General features: G+C 41.2%; 1 protein-coding gene and 1 long non-coding RNA gene across 10 annotated transcripts in view; one reads left to right on the top strand and one right to left on the bottom strand.

Moving 5' to 3' along the window:
* Positions 1–19,164, top strand: part of Plekhg1 (pleckstrin homology and RhoGEF domain containing G1) — a 205,232-nt gene extending 186,068 nt beyond the window's left edge. For all 8 annotated transcript variants that reach the window (XM_078018899.1, XM_078018898.1, XM_078018900.1 and 5 more), the window contains 5 exons: positions 836–931; positions 2,601–2,639; positions 4,480–4,502; positions 8,448–10,089; positions 15,550–19,164. In XM_078018899.1, coding sequence (XP_077875025.1) covers positions 836–931; positions 2,601–2,639; positions 4,480–4,502; positions 8,448–10,089; positions 15,550–16,610 — 2,861 coding nt within the window. In that variant the 3' untranslated portion in view covers positions 16,611–19,164. The remainder of the gene's footprint in view (positions 1–835; positions 932–2,600; positions 2,640–4,479; positions 4,503–8,447; positions 10,090–15,549) is intronic.
* LOC144365993 (uncharacterized) overlaps positions 17,856–20,245 on the bottom strand; it is a 26,861-nt gene continuing 24,471 nt past the window's right edge. For both annotated transcript variants that reach the window (XR_013424771.1, XR_013424770.1), the window contains one exon: positions 17,856–18,385. This is a non-coding gene — a long non-coding RNA (uncharacterized LOC144365993). The remainder of the gene's footprint in view (positions 18,386–20,245) is intronic.

Here is a 20,245-nt window from a genome sequence, read left to right as displayed (position 1 = left end):
AACCAACCTAGATGCCCTTCAGTAGATGAATGGTCAAAAAAATGTGTCATTTATACACAATAGAATATTATTCAGCAATAAAAGAGAATAAAATCATGGCATTTGCACGTAAAAAGATGGAGTTGGAAGAGATAATGCTAAGTGAAGTTAGCCAATCCCAAAAAACCAAATGCCAAATGTATTCTCTGATATAAGGAGGCTATTCATAGTGGGGTAGGGAGGGGGAGTGTGGGAGGAATAGATGGACTCTAATAGGGCAGAGGGGTGGGAGGGGAAGGGAGGGGACCTGGGGTTAGAAATGATGGTGGAATGTGATGGACATTATTATCCTAAGTACATGTGTGAAGCACAAATGGGTTTAAATATACTTTGTATACAACCAGAGATATGAAAAATTGTGTTCTATATGTGTATATGAATGGTAATGCATTCTGCCATATATAAATTTTTAAAAAAGAAACCCTCTAGAGAGGGAAGCAACTTGCTCACAGTTTTGCATATTGTTGTCAAATTATAAAAAGAAAAAAGAATACTGCACTGGGGACAACTACCACAGGGCATAAAGGGACGAGTGGCAAAGCTGGTGATTGACAGCTCCTTCTGCTAAGGAGTAAAAATGGAAGGCAGAGGAAGACGGAGGAGGGGGAGAGAACAGGAGAGCAGTCAGTGCATCCTGGAATCCTGCATGTAAGAAAAAACCTGAGATGCAGTGAATGCCAGTTACGGGGGTAGGATATGTCAGGTGAAAAAGAAAATCCATAAATTATTCAAACAAGATGTGACTATTTTCCAAGGAACCCAGAGCACCTCACTCTGCCTGTTGTTATCTTTACAGATCATCCAGGCTTCTGTTACAGCCCTGAGGGAGAGACAAAAGCATCCTGTGGCTCTAGAGAAGGTTCTACACCCTATCGGCTCAGAAGAAAATCTGGTAAATAGGATGTTTTGTAATTCCAGCGACTTGGGAGGCTGAGACAGGAGGATTGCAAGTTTGAGGCCAGCCTCAGCAACTTAGCAAGATCCTGTCTCAAAATAAGAAATGAAAAGGATTGAGGATGCAGCTCAGGGATAAGGCAGCTCTGGGTTCAATCCCCAATACCACCAGGAAGAATAAAAAAGGATGTTATGATCAAAACATGATATTAACAGGGCACTGGGAGTTCCTTGCCAGTGACAGGCCTTTTGAGCTCACTGCTCGTTTGATTGCACCTGAGCCTGCCTTAAAACAAGCCTCTGCACCCTGTATTTTAAACTCTTTTATCCTTAATGCTCTCTTTTCCTGTGAATAGAAAACATATCAACTAATTTTGCTTTGTAGAGCATCTTACCACGGGTCTGTAGTTACTTAAACCCTGTTTGCTGTTGCTAATGAAAACTGTTATCTTGTGAACGACACCTCAAAAGATTATTCCAGCCTAAAATATTTGCTACATCGGTCTGCATGCAGTCAGTGTTTGCTTAGCCCAAGGACCTTGGTTTTTTGTTTTTTTAATCAGTGTTTATTGAGTACCTACTGAATGCCTTGCTGGAGACATGGAATGCAAGGAAAAATAATGCATGTGATTCCTCTTTGCAAGGAGCTCACTGTGGGAGTGAGTGACAAAAAATTGGGAATAAACACCAATCAGTTTGATGGCATTGTGACACGGGAGGGAAGGAAGAGTGGAGGGATAAAGGAGAGAGATTAACTTTCTAAGGAGAGAAAAGGCGTCCCAGAGAGGAGGGGAGTTCCCCTGATGGAATCTGGGGCTGAGAAGCAGACTGGGCCAGAGTAGTATGTGCTGAGGCCCTGAGACCTGCACCGACATTCCTGAGGACAGACAGTGGCTGCTGGTCACTCAGCCTGACTGGACAGTGGGGTGGAGCAGGGGAAGGTGGAAGGAGACCAGGCTCAAGATGTGCAGTTGGGACCTGAAGGCCGTGCCTAGGGTTTGAATTTTGCATCCACAGAAGGATTTTAAGCAATGAACAGAATATTTGCCTTCTAAAGACAGAAGTCTGGCTCCACGTGGAGAGTGAAGTGGGCAGGAGGGAGACCAGGAGGGAGACTGTCGTGCTAGTTGAGGGAAAGATGATGAGGACTTGGATTGGGAGAGTGGTAACTGGGGTGACACTCTCTCAGGAGCCCCCAAGACTGTGATGGATAAAACCAGGAGGAATGTAAAGTCCTGGTCACTAACTTGGGGGGTGGCAAGGCCCATGACAGCCCAGAGGAAATCCGGAGCAGATTTGGAAGGATGGTGAGCTGGGATTGAGATGGTGAGTCTGCTGCGATGGAAACTTGGGACAGACGTCTGGCGCAGAATATAAAATTGAAAGTTACCAGCTCACGGGGTAGTTGAAGCTGAGAAAGCCTCTCGTAGTTGGTAGGTTGGTGACGTAGCATTTTGATGCTAGTCCTATGATGATAGGACTCCTGATTCCTTAACATTTCGACAATGAATTCCTTGCTCCTAAGTAACTCTGAGCAAAGGGAATTTAGGTAAATTCGATAGAAAATTACTAGAGCTCAGGTAACCTGTCAATAAAGTAGTAATTTATGTATGAAGACAGTTTTTGATTGGGTTTTGCAAATAATGCTGGCTTTATTTTTCTCCCAGAACCTTCCTCAAGATCACATAAAGTTTTGAAGACCAGCGGTGAGTCCCAAAAATACATTGGCATTTTCTTATTCATTCAAAGTAATAAACCAAAAAGCAAAGAAAAAAAACAAGCAGATAAATTACAGCTGGACTGGTTTGAAGGTCGGATCAGAGAAAGATTAATTTCTATAAGCAAAAATGTCCCGTTATAAAACATATAGTCAGAAGACGTAAATTATTTGCAGTATATCGTGACAAGCATAAAAATATACAGCTGTTCCTATCGTGAGAAAATACCATACAACCAAAGGAGGAGACCAAGGACCCTTTTTATAAAAAGAGAAAAAAATCAATGTTAAGTGGGCAGCTTCACAGAAGAAAAACCAACTGCCAGTAAGATTTAAAAATGATCACCCATGTTACTAATCCAAAAAAAGCATCAATTTAAATGAGATAAATTTAAATGAAACTATGACCTTGGCCAAAAGATATAGAGAAATAGGTGCTCTGAAACTACTGTGGAAGGGGATACATTTTTGCAATCCTTTCAGAGCAGAATTTGTCAATACCCATGTAAATTTAAAATGGACATTTGCCCTTGACCCCATAATTTTACCTTTAGGCCCGTGTAGAAGGACTCACCCACATTCAGACATAACTACATATGTTCACGTTCTTGGCGGCACTTGCAATGGAGCACCACGTAAGATTCCCATCTAATGAAGTGGTTTAAACAAATTGTGGTATACTGTGCCTCTGATGGGATATTCTATTCCACAGCTGTTAAAAAGAAGGAAGTAGATTTCTGTCTACCAACAAGAGGGTCCATATCTACTTAGCAGAAAATGAAATGTCGCATAGTGCAACCTTACCTGTAAAAGCAACAGTTGTGCCTCATGCTGGGATGGGGGCAGTGGTTTGGGGACTTGGGAAGGTGAACATCAGACCTCTGAGGGAAGTTTTATGGGAAGAGAAGTGCTTTTTCTTCTGGAATTAATCAACTCTTACAGATGAGGCATTCTGTAGTGGTGTCTAGAGAACTGAGTAGGCACACCTCCTCCCAATTCCATTTGCAACACTACTTAGCACAGGGCCAAGAAGACCCTGTTGATAAAGGCTGTATCTTTTGGTTAAAACCAATAAAATAACCTCAAACTTGACCTATACATTCTCCTATCTTTATGTGATTTTCTTTCTTTCTTTTTTTTTTTAACGGTACCAAGGATTGAACCTAGAGGTACTACACCCCTGAGGTACAACCCAGCCCCTTTATGTGACTGTCATGGTTTGAGGCATAGGCGTTGTTTTTTTTCCCCAAGCAGTGTACATATTTTTGTTTGGAAGCTTTTGAAGCTTTTTAACCTAAAGTGGTGTGTTCTCTCAAGGATTCGGGGAGACACCTGAGACTCATAAGGTGGTTTCCTTACTATAGTAGAGGAGAATTTGTCAATACCCATGTAAATTTAAAATGGACATTATAGTAGAAGATGTGTTACTAGATATATAATGGAAAGGCATTTTTCAAAATTAGGCCCCAAGGGCTGGGGATGTGGCTCAAGCGGTAGCGCACTCGCCTGGCATGCGTGCGGCCCGGGTTCAATCCTCAGCACCACATACCAACAAAGATGTTGTGTCAGCCGAAAACTAAAAAAAAATAAATATTAAAATTCTCATTTTCTCTCTCTCTCTCTCTGTCTGTCTCTCTCTGTCTCTCTGTCTCTCTCTCTCTCTCTCTCTCTCTTTGAAAAAAAGAAAATTAGGCCCCATGCCCCAGAAGTGTTTTGGGCTTCAATTACAAGCACTAGGCTTAGAAGTCCTATAAAATATTAGTGCTTAGCTAATATAAGAAATATATTTTTAATTGTCAAACTTGAAAAAAAAATTCTTTGTTTTTCAGAAACAGTACAAGACATCCGAAAGGTAAGCTCTACCATTTCTTCTTATGACAGAGTTCAAGCCAAGTCCTATGGAAACTAAGCATTTACCCTTTATTTTAGTGGTCCCTCTTGACAGTGTATCTCATCCCCAGCCTACATTTCAAGCATAAACCAGTACTTGACATTTTGACAATTTTACATTTCATATTTATTTTACATTTCTAATTATTTACATGTAATTTGAGAAAGAACTTATCAACTTCTTCCCTCCCTCTTCTTAGAACTAAGGCAACTCTTTGTTGCTGCCTCTGCCCCACATCCCCCTCGGGAGCTGTAAGCTCACCTTAGGAAGTTAAAACACCCGCAGGGCACTGGCCTGGGCCATCTCACATTGTCATGTGTCTCTGCTCACGTAAAGCCAGGCCCTCGCCTCCCGGCACACCTCCCTGCTCAGAGGGAGGCTTCTATCACAGGGCAAGGGGCTCCTTCTAAGAATATGGTCCTGAGCTAGGCAGGTGGTCATGGGCTTGGAGTTCAGCTACTCGGGAGGCTGAGGCAGCAGGATGGCTTGAGTCCAAGAGTTCAGGGTCAGCCTGGGCAACACAGCAAGACCCTGTTTCAAGCAAAAAGGAAAAAAAAAAAAAAGCTAAATGTATTGTCCTTCTACTACCCTAGGAGGTGTGATGGTATGTCACCTACGTAACATTGCTGTATCAAGTTATGGTTTTTATTCCTCTGATATAGATTAGGAGGAGGTTCAGAAGGCAGTCTGGGCTGTGGGTGTGGCTCAGTGGTAGAGCATTTGGCTAGTATCCCCAGCTCTGAAATAAAATAATGACAGTATGTTTTATTGGAAAATATGTATCCAAATATGTTACCTGTATCCTGACCTGAATGATTGTAATGATGTGGTTACTAATCAATTGGCTTAATTAACAAATTTTAATTAACCAATTATGGTTTATCTTGTGATGAATTTCTCTCCCCACAATCCAGCTTACACCATGGTTTAACATAGGGCCCAAATGACCATGTGAATAAAGGCTTATCTTTTAGTTAAAACCAATAAAATGTCTAACAACCAAAATAGCCTTATATTTAAGTGATTTTTAAGTCTTAGGGCATGTGCATATTTTTCAGGTCATACATATTGTTGTTCAGAAGCTTTTTAAACTTGTTGATATTTCTCCTGAAATATGGCATGAAAAAAAATTATTTTAAGCAGGGATTGAACCCAGGGGCACTCTACCACCGAACCACATCCCTCACAGTTTTATTTTTTTTATTTTGAGACAGTGTCTCACTAAGTTGCTTAGGGCCTCACTACATTGCTGAAGCTGGCTTTGAACTTTCGATCCTCCTGCCTCAGCCTACATAGTTAATGGGATTACAGGCATGCACCACCATGCCCAGCAAAATTTTGATCTTCTAATCTTTGTTTTCATAAGGGTCATTGCAGAAGTTACCCTGCTCCTTAAAGCAACTAAAGTAAGATCATGGAGCCAAGTCCCTCTCCATACTAATTCTAGAGATCAATCTAAGAGCCTCTTGGAAACTTCTTATGACAGAGTTCAAGCCAAGTCCGATGGGAACTAACTGAATCTCATAAAATCAGAAGACAAGAAAGAGAGAAAACACCAGGGTGCTTTCTCAGTGGCAAAATTCCATCTCCTAACAATAATGGCCTGAATGTCCATCAAACACGAGAGCAGATTTAGCCATGATCAAACAGCTTATAATAGAAAATACCCCTTAATAATAATATTTCTACCAGAATATAAAGGTATATTCTGAGGCTCTGTGCGTGAATGTGCCTAGAGTGGTTAAGCCCATACATTGGCTGTGGTGGAGATGTGTATGGTAATCCATTTCTGCCATCTATAAACTGCATGACTACAGTCCAGTCCAGTAACTTTCTCAGAACTTAAGTGCCCTAATTTACAGAACTATTATAAAGATTTAATATGACAATATGTTTTTAAAATCACTTAATGCATTATTTGGCAAAAAGCAGTATTCCATAAATGATAGCTATTATCAAGTTATTAAATACCCATAATGCTGAGAATATGGAAAAGCACACACACACACACAAAAATGTTCTCTTTGGATCTCATTTAAATTGAGGTATTTAAATTACATGCTTATTTAAATTATATTTAAATATATTGATGAGTTCTTTTTTAATGCCTTTATTTTATTTATTTATTTTTTAATGTGGTAGTGAGGACGGAACCCAGGGCCTCACACATGCTAGGCAAGTGCTCTACCACGGAGCCATAGCCCTAACTCCTATTGATGAGTTCCTAATCGAAGTTTAGCTCTTTGTCAATTCTTCTAATGATTTATTGGATGTCAATTTTTACCTTACAAAGTATGGCTACCTTCAAGGGTAATTAGTGTAAAAGTATATTCCAATACTTATATTCTGGATTTCCTAGTTTTCCAAAACATCTGCAAGTTTCCTGGGATAAAAGATCATAAGAAGGATTACTTTTGGTATTTTGAGAAAAAAACCACAAAATTGTTTCTTTACACTATCAAAATGTTTTCCCATAATTTAGCAAATATTAACTCATTTAATTTATAGAAAGTAAATTACTAGGTACCTCTATTTTATAAATATTATCCAAGTGCAGTCTAAAGGAAGAAACACTAAAACATGGGGGAATAGATACATAAAAACAATAAATTTATTGCATACAAATATATATATTTATATGTGTGAAAAAATAAAGGATTAACTATTTTACGTTTTGAAGTTGTGCTAGAAGAATAACATTTAGGATGAAATTTTATTTTTGTCCTCTCTACTCTTCCTTTTCTGGTAGACAGACTGACATGTCATGAAAGCTCTTGCTAATTCAACTTCCGATAGGTTACTGTAGTGCTTCCATCAGAAAGTGTGTCCCTGGTATGCATCAGTCTGAAAATGTCTTAACCCTTTCAACTCTTTGAAACTGACCCTTCTACCTGCAAGATAGCCTCAGAGGCTAATCCACTGCTGCCTGCAGAATTGAGCATCCCAGAGTTAGCTGGCCATAGTACAGGTTCTCTACACACCAAGAATTAGGGACAAGTTGAGCTCCGTCAAGAAAGCTCCCAAGTTATAGAACACTCCCTTGTTTTCTTTTCTTAGATATCATTAATGTCATTCATATTTTACTTCTGAGTAACATTTAATTAATATATTTGAACAAAATATATTCAAAATAAATATATTTTGAATAAATATATTTTGAAAAAAAATTTTAAAATACCATTAACTTAACAGTGGATGAAATTATATTCCAAGAACAAATTCTTTTTACATAGAATCTATAAACCAAGATGGTACTGGTCAGGTTTGTGGTGGTCAAGAAACCCTTGGAGTGGGTCACCAGGTCACCAACAGGGGCTTCTGATATACCAGAAACCATGATCCAATTCCTTGTAGTCAAGTGCTGGAATTAGCCTTCCTGAGAAAGTTTCAGATATCCTTGCCCTTGACACCTCTGTATATCCATTATATGGTGAATTTTTGCCATGTGCATAATAGACTTATTTAGTATCTAAGGGTCTTCCATAGTTAGCTGATCTCCTGGTTTAGGGCAGGGTTTGGAGTCGAACCAGGTTTGAGTCCTAGCCTTTGCTACTGACTCAGAAGAACAAGTTACAGAATCTTTAGGACCCTAGGATTTCCTATGGATACTGGAATAATCATATCTAATTCACAGAAGGATTGTGAATACTGAGTTTGGAGGATGTCTGCAAATTGCCCATAACTTGCTTTCTAAATAAATAAAACTCCTGTCCATTCTGCCCTTTTTCCAAAAATCTGAAGTGATTTCAACTCGGTTAAAATCAGCAACACCTACCATTATTTTCTTTCTGAATCTTTCTGAATCTTTCAGGCTAGTGGCAGAGGCAACGTGTAAGGACAGGAGAAATTCCTTAGGTGTCTTCTCTGGGGCACTGAAACCCATTGATGTGTCTCTGTCCTCCTCAGGTTTCTAGAGAGGAAGACTCTCCCCAGCGGACTTCGGCAGGGCCTTCTCCTGCCCAGAGGAACAGCCAGCCAGGCAGTTCTGCTGTGAGCAGCGTGCTTCGTGGGGGTAGCACCATCAGAAACATCTGGACGGACCACCAGATCAGGCAGGCCTTGTTTCCCAGCCGCCGGTCCCCCCAGGAGCACGAGGATGATGAAGATGATTACCAGATGTTCGTGCCATCCTTTTCTTCCTCCAACTTGAACTCGGCCCGACTGTGTGAAGAGAGCGCTTCAAGTCGCCCTTGCAGCTGGCATATGGGACAGATGGAGTTCTCAGAGGTCTCCAGCTCTGGCCACAGGATTGTCCGGAGGGCCAGCAGTGCCGGTGAGAGCAACACGTGCCCGACTGAAATAAGAAGGAGGGACAGCAGTGGCTCTCAGTATAGTCCCCGAAGGGAACTGCAGAACGGCCCTCAAAGAGAAGGGCAGGAAGGGATGAGTCCCTTTGGGTCATCTATAGAGTTGACAATTGATGATATCGACCATGTCTATGATAACATAAGTTACGAGGACTTGAAATTAATGGTTGCTAAACGGGAAGAAGCTGAATTCACTCCCTCCAAATCGGCCAAGGACTCCGTTCGTCCCAAGAGCACCCCAGAGTTAGCCTTCTCAAAGAGGCAGACTGGCCCTAGTACCAGTTCCCTACACACCAAAAGAAGTGGCGTGCTCACCAGTCAAGAGGCATCTCATCAAAGCACTCAGGAGCTCCAGGTGGTAGAGGAAAACATTTATGACACTATCGGGCTCCCGGACCCACCGCCTCCAGATTTCAAAAGCAACAGCCTTAAGCGGCCCAAGAGGAGCACCTTTTTGGGTCTGGAAGCTGACTTTGCATGTTGTGACAGCCTGAGGCCATTTGTTTCCCAAGATAGCCTCCAGTTCAGCGAGGATGATGCGCCTTACCACCAGGGGCCCCCCGACAATGACTATTTGAGTTTGCTGTACAACTCCTCCAACTGCAACTTGTCTGTAGCAGATAAGGCTCTGTCTGATAAACTGTCTGAAGAGGTAGATGAAATCTGGAATGACTTGGAAAATTACATCAAGAAAAATGAAGACAAAGCTAGAGACCGTCTCCTGGCAGCATTTCCTGTAAGTAAAGATGATGTCCAAGACAGGCTGCATGCTGAGAGCACCCCAGAACTGCACAGAGACGCCGGTCACTCCACATCCACACTGTCCCTCCCTGAGAGCCAGGCTTTCCTCACACCTCTGAAAAGCAGGGCCGTCAGAGCTAGCCGGGCCAACTACCCGCTTGAAGAAGACCTGATTTCTACAGAAGGCTCCTTTGTGAGTCTTAACCGACTGTCCTTGGCCAGCGAAATGCCCCCAGTGGACAGCCCCTACGACTCGGCCAACAGCAGCCTGCCCCAGACAGACCCCGAAACCCCTGATCCTGGGATGGATGCCACAGATAAGACAAAAAGCAGGGTCTTTATGATGGCGAGGCAGTACAGCCAGAAGATCAAGAAGGCAAATCAGCTTTTAAAAGTGAGAAGTCCGGAGTTGGAGCAGCCGCCAGCCAGTCAGCATAAACCCACCCACAAAGACCTGGCAGCCATCCTGGAGGAGAAGAAGCAGGGTGGGCCTGCTATTGGTACGTTCACTCCACTTTTCTTCCTTCTTGAAAGTGGGTGCAAGAGCAGGCTTCGAATTCTCAGGGTCCTTAGTAGATGCACCCGTGAAAACACTTGTCACTCAAGCATTCCTACCTCATGGACCACAAAGACACTGCTAGCCTTTCCCACTGCACCTCTGCTCAGTTACACAGGATGGTGCATGATTTGGCCTCAGAGGGTTTGAGTGTCCAAGCCACATTATCACTACAAGATTGCCATTTTTAAAAAAAGGTATGGGAGTGGGCATGCAAACAGTTTTAACTTGTGGAGCCTAGAACTTTACCGTATATCAGTATCATCTAAGGAGAAGGAGTAGCTTGGAAAAGCTTTTAGGTTTTGAATGTATATAGAATGTGATTGTTCTTTGCTTTGGAACCCTATTATGAAGTGCCCACTCTGGGTAATCAAGACAAAAAAGAATTCTCTTTGCACTTTTCTTAGCTGTCCACACGATAACTTAGTTGTTCTCTTGCCTATTTTGGCTACTACTCAGTTTTTGAAAATAGCTGCTCTCGTGCATTTAAACCGTCTCATTCAGTATTCTGATTGATGCCTGCAAGAAGTTTAATTCTGTAGTTAGGTCTGCTTTGTGGAGTGTTACTAAGCCAGGATCATACTTGTGGTGTTGGAGAGACTGAGGGCACAGGAATGGGAGGTTCATGGCTGGACTACTTTGAAGGACAGAATGTAATACTTATCTCAAAGAAAGAACTCAGGTGTGAATAAAGCACATGATGGTCTTGAAGGAAGAGCCCAAGGCAAGGATTCTTATCTCAGGAGCTATAACCTCCAGATGCACAGAGATTTCTGGGGGTAGGCCTGGGAATCTGAATTTTAAAACAGGGTGGCCCTTCCATCCGGTGTTAAGAAATCCTGCCCTTAGATTTTCTGATAAAGGAGCACCTCCAAATGAAAAAAGTGGGGTCACTTCTCCAATTAGAGGCAGAAATCAGGTGGCTCAGTTTCAGCAGGTTCAGCTAACCAGTTTCATGGTGACACAGCATGTTTGGACACACAGGGCCACTAACTAGACATGTTGGTGTCACTAACTGCCTTCTTTAGAACTGACCTATCTCCATGGAAACCAGAGGCAGAAATGGGATATCAAAATCCTCAGTGAAGTCACAAGTTACATAATGAGAATCCGAAGGGATTTTTTAAGTTCGTAAGTATTTAAGAATTGTCCAAAGCTTTAATCTTCAGTAAAATTTCCTACCATAGATAGAGCAGTGAAGGCTTGCAATTGATAGCGGAAGGATTTTACAGGCTCTTTGAGTCCTTCTTCTTTTTAATAAAAATGATGAAAAGTGATTTTTGTAGGAATAGGAGAGAGATCAAATTGCAAATATTTTTCTCCTTGTAATAATGTGCTAATGGTAATTTATGTCCCTTTTCCAATGCTAGTGTCACCAAGCTGGTATATTGTTATACTTGAAGAAAGCAGCAAGTCTAGCGGCAGAAGGACACTCTTGGGGAGACTCAGATGGCCTTAGAAATAGTTGTGTCTTGGCAATTGCAGCCACTGACTGATTTAATGCTAAGATTCCCAGTGACAATGGATTATACCAGTGCACTGTTGCTGAAACTGTAGTAATAGCCTGGACCAGGTTACTTAAGAGTATGTCCATCCACAACGATGCAAACCTCTATCTTGATTGAAGCAAGCCCCTCTGTTCTAAATGATCAGGACTTGCAGCTGCCTTGAATGTCTTCTTTTTAACCTACTTTTTAAGTATGAATTTATTTCAGATGGGTTTTTCTTTGGCTTCTTTTCACTTAGTTTGTTCTCCTGTTGGTTTGCTTCCTGTTGTCTTCTTGGGATACCCCAGGATCTTTCCTGAGCTTTGCATCCGGGTCTTGTCTTAACATGGTAGGCTACTACCGACATCCTCCCCGACAAAGAGAAGATCTCTCCCAGGGCATCGTTCACGAGTGCTGTCTTCCCCTGCTGTCGGGCAGGTGCACGTCCCTAGGGCCTGCCATCTCTCAGACCTGGTGAATTAGATCCACGCCTCCTTCCACCTGGGTGATGGAGATCACCTCCTGTGCCCACGAGGCGTTCCATCAGTTGACATGATGACTCCTTTTCTCTCTCTTGTTTATCTGGGCACAGGACGTCGTAATCGAATGGACCGATTCTCCAGACTTCTGCGCGTGGGCCTTGCCACTTTGCCAGGAGCTTGCTCTCGGTGTTGTGCGGAAGGAGGAGCGCCCTATTCACCTGCTGAAACTCTCCAGCATCTTTATTGAACGCTCTGCCCGGGGTCTACAGGCCCCGGGGGTCAGATTTCCGCCTATAAATCACCCAACCAGGTCTAGTCGCTCCCACATTTTAGAGCCTGTTGTAGCATGCTGGCCCTCGGTTCAGTCAGACTTCCTCCTGGTAGTCTTTGAGACAACGGAGGCCTCTGGGGTTTTTTGTTTCTTGTTTTTTGGTGATATTTCACATGGTAGAAAATTCCATACAGGCTTGAGGAACTTTCCTCCTTGGAGAATCTAGGGAAGGCACAATTTTATGCTTTTGTTTAAATCTCAGGCAACGTGAGAAACATGGATTTTAATCCTACATTGGAAACACTCTTTTGAGGGAAATCTTGGCAGGTATTGCTTCAGATGTTTATCTGGAATCCTAAGAACTGTAACTTTCAAACCTTCAGAAAAGGATACACATCAGAGGCAGCCCTCAGAGGTCGTGTAATGTTAATGATCAACTCCTAAGAAGACAATGCCAGAAATAAGAATATGGGGAGTCTGGTCCCTCCTGGCAAGGGCTGAGTTCTTGGGGCTGGACAAGCCTCTTCAGCTGACTGTCAGGGTCTGTTCCAGCACAGGGATGCTCTAGAAACCTCCCTCTCTCTTTCACACTGGCACCTTGTGTAGGTTACAGACTCTCTTATCAAGTTGAGATTTAAAAAAAAAAAAAAGTAGATAAGCACAATGTATTGTGTACTAGTGAGATCTGAGATGTTTTTATTTGAAAGTGATAAATGGTCAGCTCTTCATTACTCAAAGATAAACTATGCCCATTCTGAGTGTAGTATAAGAAGTATTTTAATCCAAGGCCATCTTCCTGCCTCCCCTTTTCCTGCTGTGACCTGGTTTCCAGGCTGTCTTTCCACTTGAGTGCTTGGTCTCAGGAAAAGCTCATCCATTCTTAAACCCTTTGCTTTAAAATAAAAGGAGGCAGTAAAAATATTCTCTGGGGAGTAAAGTTGTTATTGAAACCAGTCTCTGTTGGTGCTCTATAGGGAGAGGAGCACTTGGTACAATCTTGTCCTCCAAGATCAAAAAGCTCATACATTATCTAGAGGAATAAACCAACCTATAAGAACAATTAGCAATACAATACTGTGTGAAAGTCTCCAAGTGTATATATGTACACATAGAAGACTTCAAAGAGGAGAAATCATTGGATAAGGATTCAGGGAAGAATCGGGCTTAGGGAGGATCTTGAGCCTTGTGTAGAATTTTCCTTGGGAAAAGGAGAATATGAGAGGCAGACCTGAGAAATACTATGGATGATGAGAAACATTCTGGACAATGCATATTTTTAGATAGCTAGGCAAAAGGCACAAGCTGATTGTTCTTATAAGACTTTGTGTTTAAATTCTAATACTAAAATAATTTGAATCCTTAATGAGTTCTATTTTCCCCCCAAATTGTCATCTTCATGAAACTTGTAAAGGCTTCCAGGATCAAGTTCAGGCTGTAGCGTGCAGTAGAAAGCCTTGGGCTGCACCATCTGACTGTCAGATGCAGGTCTGGATGCCTCTGAGCGGGTCTTAATGAAACACACAGGTCTCAGGATGGCTGACATAAAGTATATTGCTGTCCAAGTAGACTTTCCACACGATTTCTCTTAAGGTGTTGCTAAATCTTAATTGGTTATTAAGAATTTTTACTATGCTATTTCAGGAGGAATTTCCCATGGTTTTGTTATTAGAAATTTCTAGACTAATATTCTCTATTCTTCTAAGGAATTTGGAGTTGAAAACCCAAAGAATCTGAAGATGGGCTCAGAGATGAGAAGTTAGACCATTTCCCTTGATTGCAGGGAGCAGGGGGTGATTGTGTCTATCCTCAAAGAAGATGGATTCAAAGGAGGTGGCAGTGCTGGGGATGCGCCTCATGGTAGAGCATGCATGCAGCCCAGGGTCTAGTCCCTAGCACTGCAGAAATAAAAAAGAAAGAAATGTCAGAAATTAAACTGAATGAGTTATTTAGCTGAAATTCAAAAGATAATTTACAAATAACAGTTTATTAAAAATATAGTTTAAAGGAGAAGAAGAAAGCATAATGTCATTTGCCTGTTGTTGTGGACAAGGTCAATGTCCTCTTAAAGATTGTGTTTATGTGGTCTGAGAAACTTATAGGATGCATGGTGTTCTTCGGTTCTAGGGTGCTTGGATTGGAGAGAAGAACAACTCTTGAAATTGACATCTCTGGGCTCCCTGCCTTCAGTCATTGCTGGCCCAAGAGAATGCTCTCTGTATCGTAGTTCAGCTGGTATCTTTATAAATGTCTGTCTCCGAAGTGGGGAAAAGGGGCTGCCATCCTCACAGCTTATATTTTTGTGGAGTAACTGTCTAGTCCTATCCTTGAGCCAGCACTAGAAAGCATTAGAGTATTGCATATGTACATGCACAGTTGGTTCATTCTTTTGTTTATTTTTGTGTAGTTGCAGATGGACAGAATGCCTTTATTTATTTATTTTTATGTGATGCTGAGGATTGAATGCAGTGCCTCACACATGCTAGGCAAGGGCTCTGCCACTAAGCTGCAGCCCCAGCAGGTGGTTCATTCTTAATGGCTTCATTGCCTGGCTTCTTGGGTTGGGAAAGGAGATGGGAGTCAGTTCTCATGCTTTGGAAATACAGAGGGGAAGGCTTCCCCTAGACATCAACTCCCCAGACAGTGGCCGTGAAGGACTGTCTGGAAACTAGAATTGCAGGAACCGCTGCAGGAGCAGACTCTTCCAGGGGCATGGTGGGGAGAAGCCAGGGGTGACCACTGCACTGGGCATTGTGGTCATACTTCTTTGAGTGGCTGCTTATTTTTTATTAACCAGCGCTTAAGTGCTGGCATTGTTGTTTTTACAATGCCTGTTTTCAACACTGACACTGTTTCGAGCTTAAAAGGAACACTAGGTATTTTCATTACATAGAGTGGACACTTGCAGACCTGCTGTTAAAATAAAAAAAAAATACAAAAGGAGGTCAAATTAAATGAACTTTGTGGTGGCATTTCTAGCTTTCTTAAACTGAGTTTTAGTTTGTGTTGCTTTGTGTTCAGTGATCACTGATCCTCAAACTTCAAAGTCCTACTTACTATTTAAGTTTTGTTTTAATATGTTGGTTAGAACATTATGTTTTTATATTTAATCTTTCTATGTAGGAACAATCCCAGGTATACTTATTGTTTCCATATTTGCCTTCCAGGTGCCAGGATTGCCGAGTATTCCCAACTGTATGACCAGATTGTCTTCAGGGAGACGCCCCTTAAAATTCAGAAGGATGGCTGGGCCAGCACACAGGAACCGTCCCTCCTCAGGGCTGCCTCACCTTCCCAGGGCCAACATGGTGGCGAGGATTGGCTCTTGCATTCAACTTATAGTAACGGAGAGTTAGCAGATTTCTGTCCCCGGCCAGAGCAAGACTTGAGGTCAAAGTATCCCACTTTAGATATTGGTACCAAAAGTACCCCAAGACAGTTGTCTGCAGCTTGCTCTGTGCCTTCTCTTCAAATCTCTGACCCTCTCCTGGGCTCCATGCAGAGATGCAGTGTGGTAGTAAGTCAGCCCCACAAAGAGAACTCATGTCAGGGCCATCTTTACAACTCGCTGGGTCGGAAAGGAATCAGTGCTAAATCCCAGCCTTACAACAGGTCCCAGTCTTCTTCCTCCATCTTGATAAACAAATCAATGGACTCCATCAATTACCCCAGCGAGATGGGAAAGAAACAGCTGCTGTCCTTACACCAAAGTGCACGGTGTGAGAGCCACCAGGATTTGCTGCCAGGTACAGCTGATTCATGTCAGCAGGATGCTGATACATGCTCTGACCTCACACTCCAAGACTCACAGAAAGTTCTGGTAGTAAATAGAAATTTACCTTTAAACGCCCACCTAGCCACACAGAATTATTTTTCCAATTTCAAAGAGACTGAAGATGAAGATGACTATGTGGAAATAAAGTCTGAAGAAGACGAGGTGGAGCTGGAGCTACTGCAGAGTCGCAGAAGGAAATCTGACTCCAAGATGGCGGATGCTGACTTCTCTGATAACGTCTGCAGCAACAACCCACCTTACTCCTTGAATAGTCCATGCACTCCAAAAGAGCCCATAAACAGCAAACTTGGGCTTTCACCGTATCTGACAGCATATAGCGATTCTGACAAACTGAATGCATACCTTTGGAGGGGGCCGTCTCCCAATCAACAAAACATTGTCCAGTCTCTAAGGGAAAAATTTCAGTGTCTTAGTTCAAGTAGCTTTGCCTAAGGCTTCTCAGTAATAGCTGCCTGAATTAACTTCCTCTTACACTCATCCATCACAGATACTGATAGGTTTTGTATGTATCGGATTAAAACAATTTTGTAATAACCAGAGGTGTAAAATATACTTTCTTTTACAGCACAACTTTTTGAGCCGGCTGACCCTACAGCCAGGATTATACTTTAGTGAGTGTCAGCACTGAATAATATCTTCTTCTCAGATGCTGATTGTCTTCACTTTCATGTAAGTCAATCTTACTTGAAATTTTTTAGGCTTTTTGGGTAACATATTTTTTCCATATCCTGACAACAGTGCCCACACTTTAAGAAATGCAGTAACCCTCTCAAAACCTACAACACAAAGGCAGCAAGGAGACTTTTTCATATTTTGAAAGAAAGGAACTATCAGGCTGTTTTAAAGAATTATGCTTGTAGCTGACATTTTGTTACAGTTGCGACGAGACCCTGGAATAACTTACGCCAGAGATCTCTAGTTAGAACCCAGTCGTGATGCCTATTTTAGGATTTCCATGCTGGCATTCCTGTGTCATTTCATTTCGACTCAGAAATTGTGTGACCATTGAAAACTCAAATGTAGAAGGACCAATTCACTGTAAGTAAAAGCCTTTACCTGTATTCCTGGACAAGTCCTGATGAATGTGCTGCTGATCATGTTACTGATACGATTTCTGGGATGAAATGAACGATTTCCTTCGTGGCTTAAAGAAAACGAATTCACTAAAGCGCAAACTAACTTACTGTTAGAAAGATGGAAAGACTCAGGGGGAACAACTTGGTTATCCATTCATATTACAGTTGAAGTGGGGACAGTTTGACCAAAAAAAATCCTATGATGCCATTGTGTGTGCCTAACTCTAATTAGGGAGAAATAAACCATAAGCTAAAAATCAGACAAAGCACGTTAAAATCACCCTTCCAGAGCATTGTTCCATAGGCACCTTCTTGAGTTTTTACTCTGCCAGTGACCTGCTAGATCCTACCCCAAGGAGTCAATTGCTAAAGGAAAGGGCAAGAACTTATATTCTAAACAGTACATAACAGGTTTCCATTATTTCATGGCATATGAAAGAATAGTCTTTGGTTACTGAGTTCTGGATAATAACATCTTTTATGCTATAATTGTACTTTATGAAGCATTTCATTATGATATTAAATACAAATTCAACTCCTTATGGAAGAAACAGAACACCAAAAGCATCACATTGTAAATAAAAAGCAAAATCAAAGAAGGTTGAGATAAATGAAGGCCGATTTATTGGTACTTTATAAAAATATTCTATTTTCTTGATTGCATGAATGCAATGAGAATATTTCCTCGCAGTAACCTTTGTATTCTCAATTTCAGCAGTTATACATTCTGTGGCCTTTCTTCACCCTCTGTTTCCTTTATAATTTTATTTTCTCTTTATTTTAATTAAAAGCCAGTCATTCCCATTTTAAAAGATACACTGATATATGTGTATGTGGCCTTTGCACTTGAAGGAAAGAACTAATTAAATCAGTGACATCTTCCCATAACTCTTTTCCTCTTTTTAAGTCCTATCTCTGTTAACTTAAAACATAAAATGTAAACATCCTCATTTTATAAATAGGTACCTAGGGCATTTTTTCCACTTTAAATAACAACAACAACAAAACACCAGGTCTCTTGTTCTTCAAGCATTTTGTCTTCTTGTAGCTCATAAAGTGAAGTCCAGGGGTGGGGTGTGGCTCTGTGGCAGGCTTCCAGCATGCATGAGGCTCTGAGATTGATCCCCAGCCCTGCCAAAGGTGGAGGGAAAGTCCATATTAAACAGTATGATTCTGGAAACATTCCTTCTTTGATTGATTTTATTTAAACCTGATGTGAGTTTTCAAGATTAAGCAGCATCCAAAAGACAAGCACTGAAGAAAGTATTTTCTTAGACTTCCTAGAGGTGTAGTGCATTTATATCACCTATTTTTTAAAAAAGCAAAACACAAAGTTACCTGACTCTTCCATTTTTGTGCTTTTGTCTATATGAACCAAATTCTCCAAGGTCCATAGTACTATTGTGCCTAAGTCTCAGAATTATTCATTGTTCATCCAGTGTCTCGTTGCACAGCTTTGATAAGTCACCTATACGAACACACTCTACTGCGTGAAGGTGGATGTTTCACTGTACGACGTGTCTATGTGGTCCTTTGGATTCTAAGACAAATCTGTAGTTCTATAGATCACTCCCGTGGGCCAGAATGATGATTTTGTCAGCTATGTGTAAATACATAGTCATATTGGTCTGTTTCCCAAAAATTATCAATTAAGTGCTTTTGTAGTTTGTTTTGGAGGTGGGTGGGGATGTATATAACTGGGAGGAAAATGTTATCTGTACTTAAAGGTTCTTATTAGGTTCCTGTATGGAAGGGTCAATTTTTTTATAAGTTTACTTTTCACCTACTCTATTCTTTTTTTTGGGGGGGGGGGAAATGCATCTAGGAAAACATAGTTTAAATACTGTATATAAGATAATGAAAGTTAGTAATGCCCACTATTTAATAAAGTTTGTAAAGTGTAAAGTAAATTATGGTGTGAATTACTGTGTTTATTCTGGAACATCAAGATTTCCCCAACCATGTTTAGCTGTTACTTTGAAGTGACCTATGAACCAGGAAGAAAACTATTCAGGTTAACCATGATATGCTGTATTTCAGTGGCCCATGGCAAGCCATTTTTCAATATTTTTGGATTATTTTTGAAATACTGAACTTAATGTCTGTTTGGTTTTTGTTTTCTTTATAGGAGACTAAATTAGGTCAATCACTAAACTGCCTTTTTTAAAAAAAAAAAGTATAGTAAAAAGATATCCTTTTACCTGTTTCATAATTGGATTGGAAAAGCAATATAAAAGGGTTATAGCACAAATTCGAGTTTATTCCATATAACTTCACATTCTGAATATTCTTTGATATACAACATTTTTGTAGGGAAGAAAACATGCTAATAGAAATTGCTAATTATGGATACTCTAAAGCAATTCCATTTTCATACACAAACATAAAACACTATTCTATTTCAATGACAATATAGGTTACCTAGCTTCTCCCACACGAGAGAAAAATAGCTTTAAAATGTTCTTTAGAGTGTTTTAGAGTGAAGAGTCTCTAAACTTCACATCGAGGAGACCTCAGGCCTTCCTTATCTTGATGGTTTGTGCTCTCATGAATTCAATTTAGAGAAGCCAATGGCTTTACAAAAATGATGCCTGCATAAATTCTATACATACATAAAACCTGCTGAGGGCATTGCCAAGTAGGAATGACGCATCGAAATTTCCTTGCCAGCGTACCCCATGTTAAATGGACTTGCCTTGGAAATTTGCTGTGACATTGCATGTGTCTTTGAGAAAGGTGACCCTGCTCAAGGACCAGGGTGGATCCAGGTTTAAGGTGTATCCTGCAGGTTTTAGGAAGTATCCAGGTTTAGGATATTTTGGGTTTAAGGCGTTCCCGGTTTAAGACAATCTGGGTTTTAGGGAAGTTCCAGGTTTAAGGTTATTGCTGCTGGGAATAGGGCGTTCCTGCTGCCTGAGTTCCTGTTGAGTTCTCATGGAATTCAGAAAGTATTTTGGGACATGAATTGTGCGGCAGAACTGGGATTTCCCC

This window comes from Ictidomys tridecemlineatus, chromosome 8 (assembly GCF_052094955.1).
Source record: "Ictidomys tridecemlineatus isolate mIctTri1 chromosome 8, mIctTri1.hap1, whole genome shotgun sequence".
NCBI lineage: Eukaryota > Metazoa > Chordata > Mammalia > Rodentia > Sciuridae > Ictidomys > Ictidomys tridecemlineatus.
This window is presented reverse-complemented; position numbering and strand designations above follow the sequence as displayed.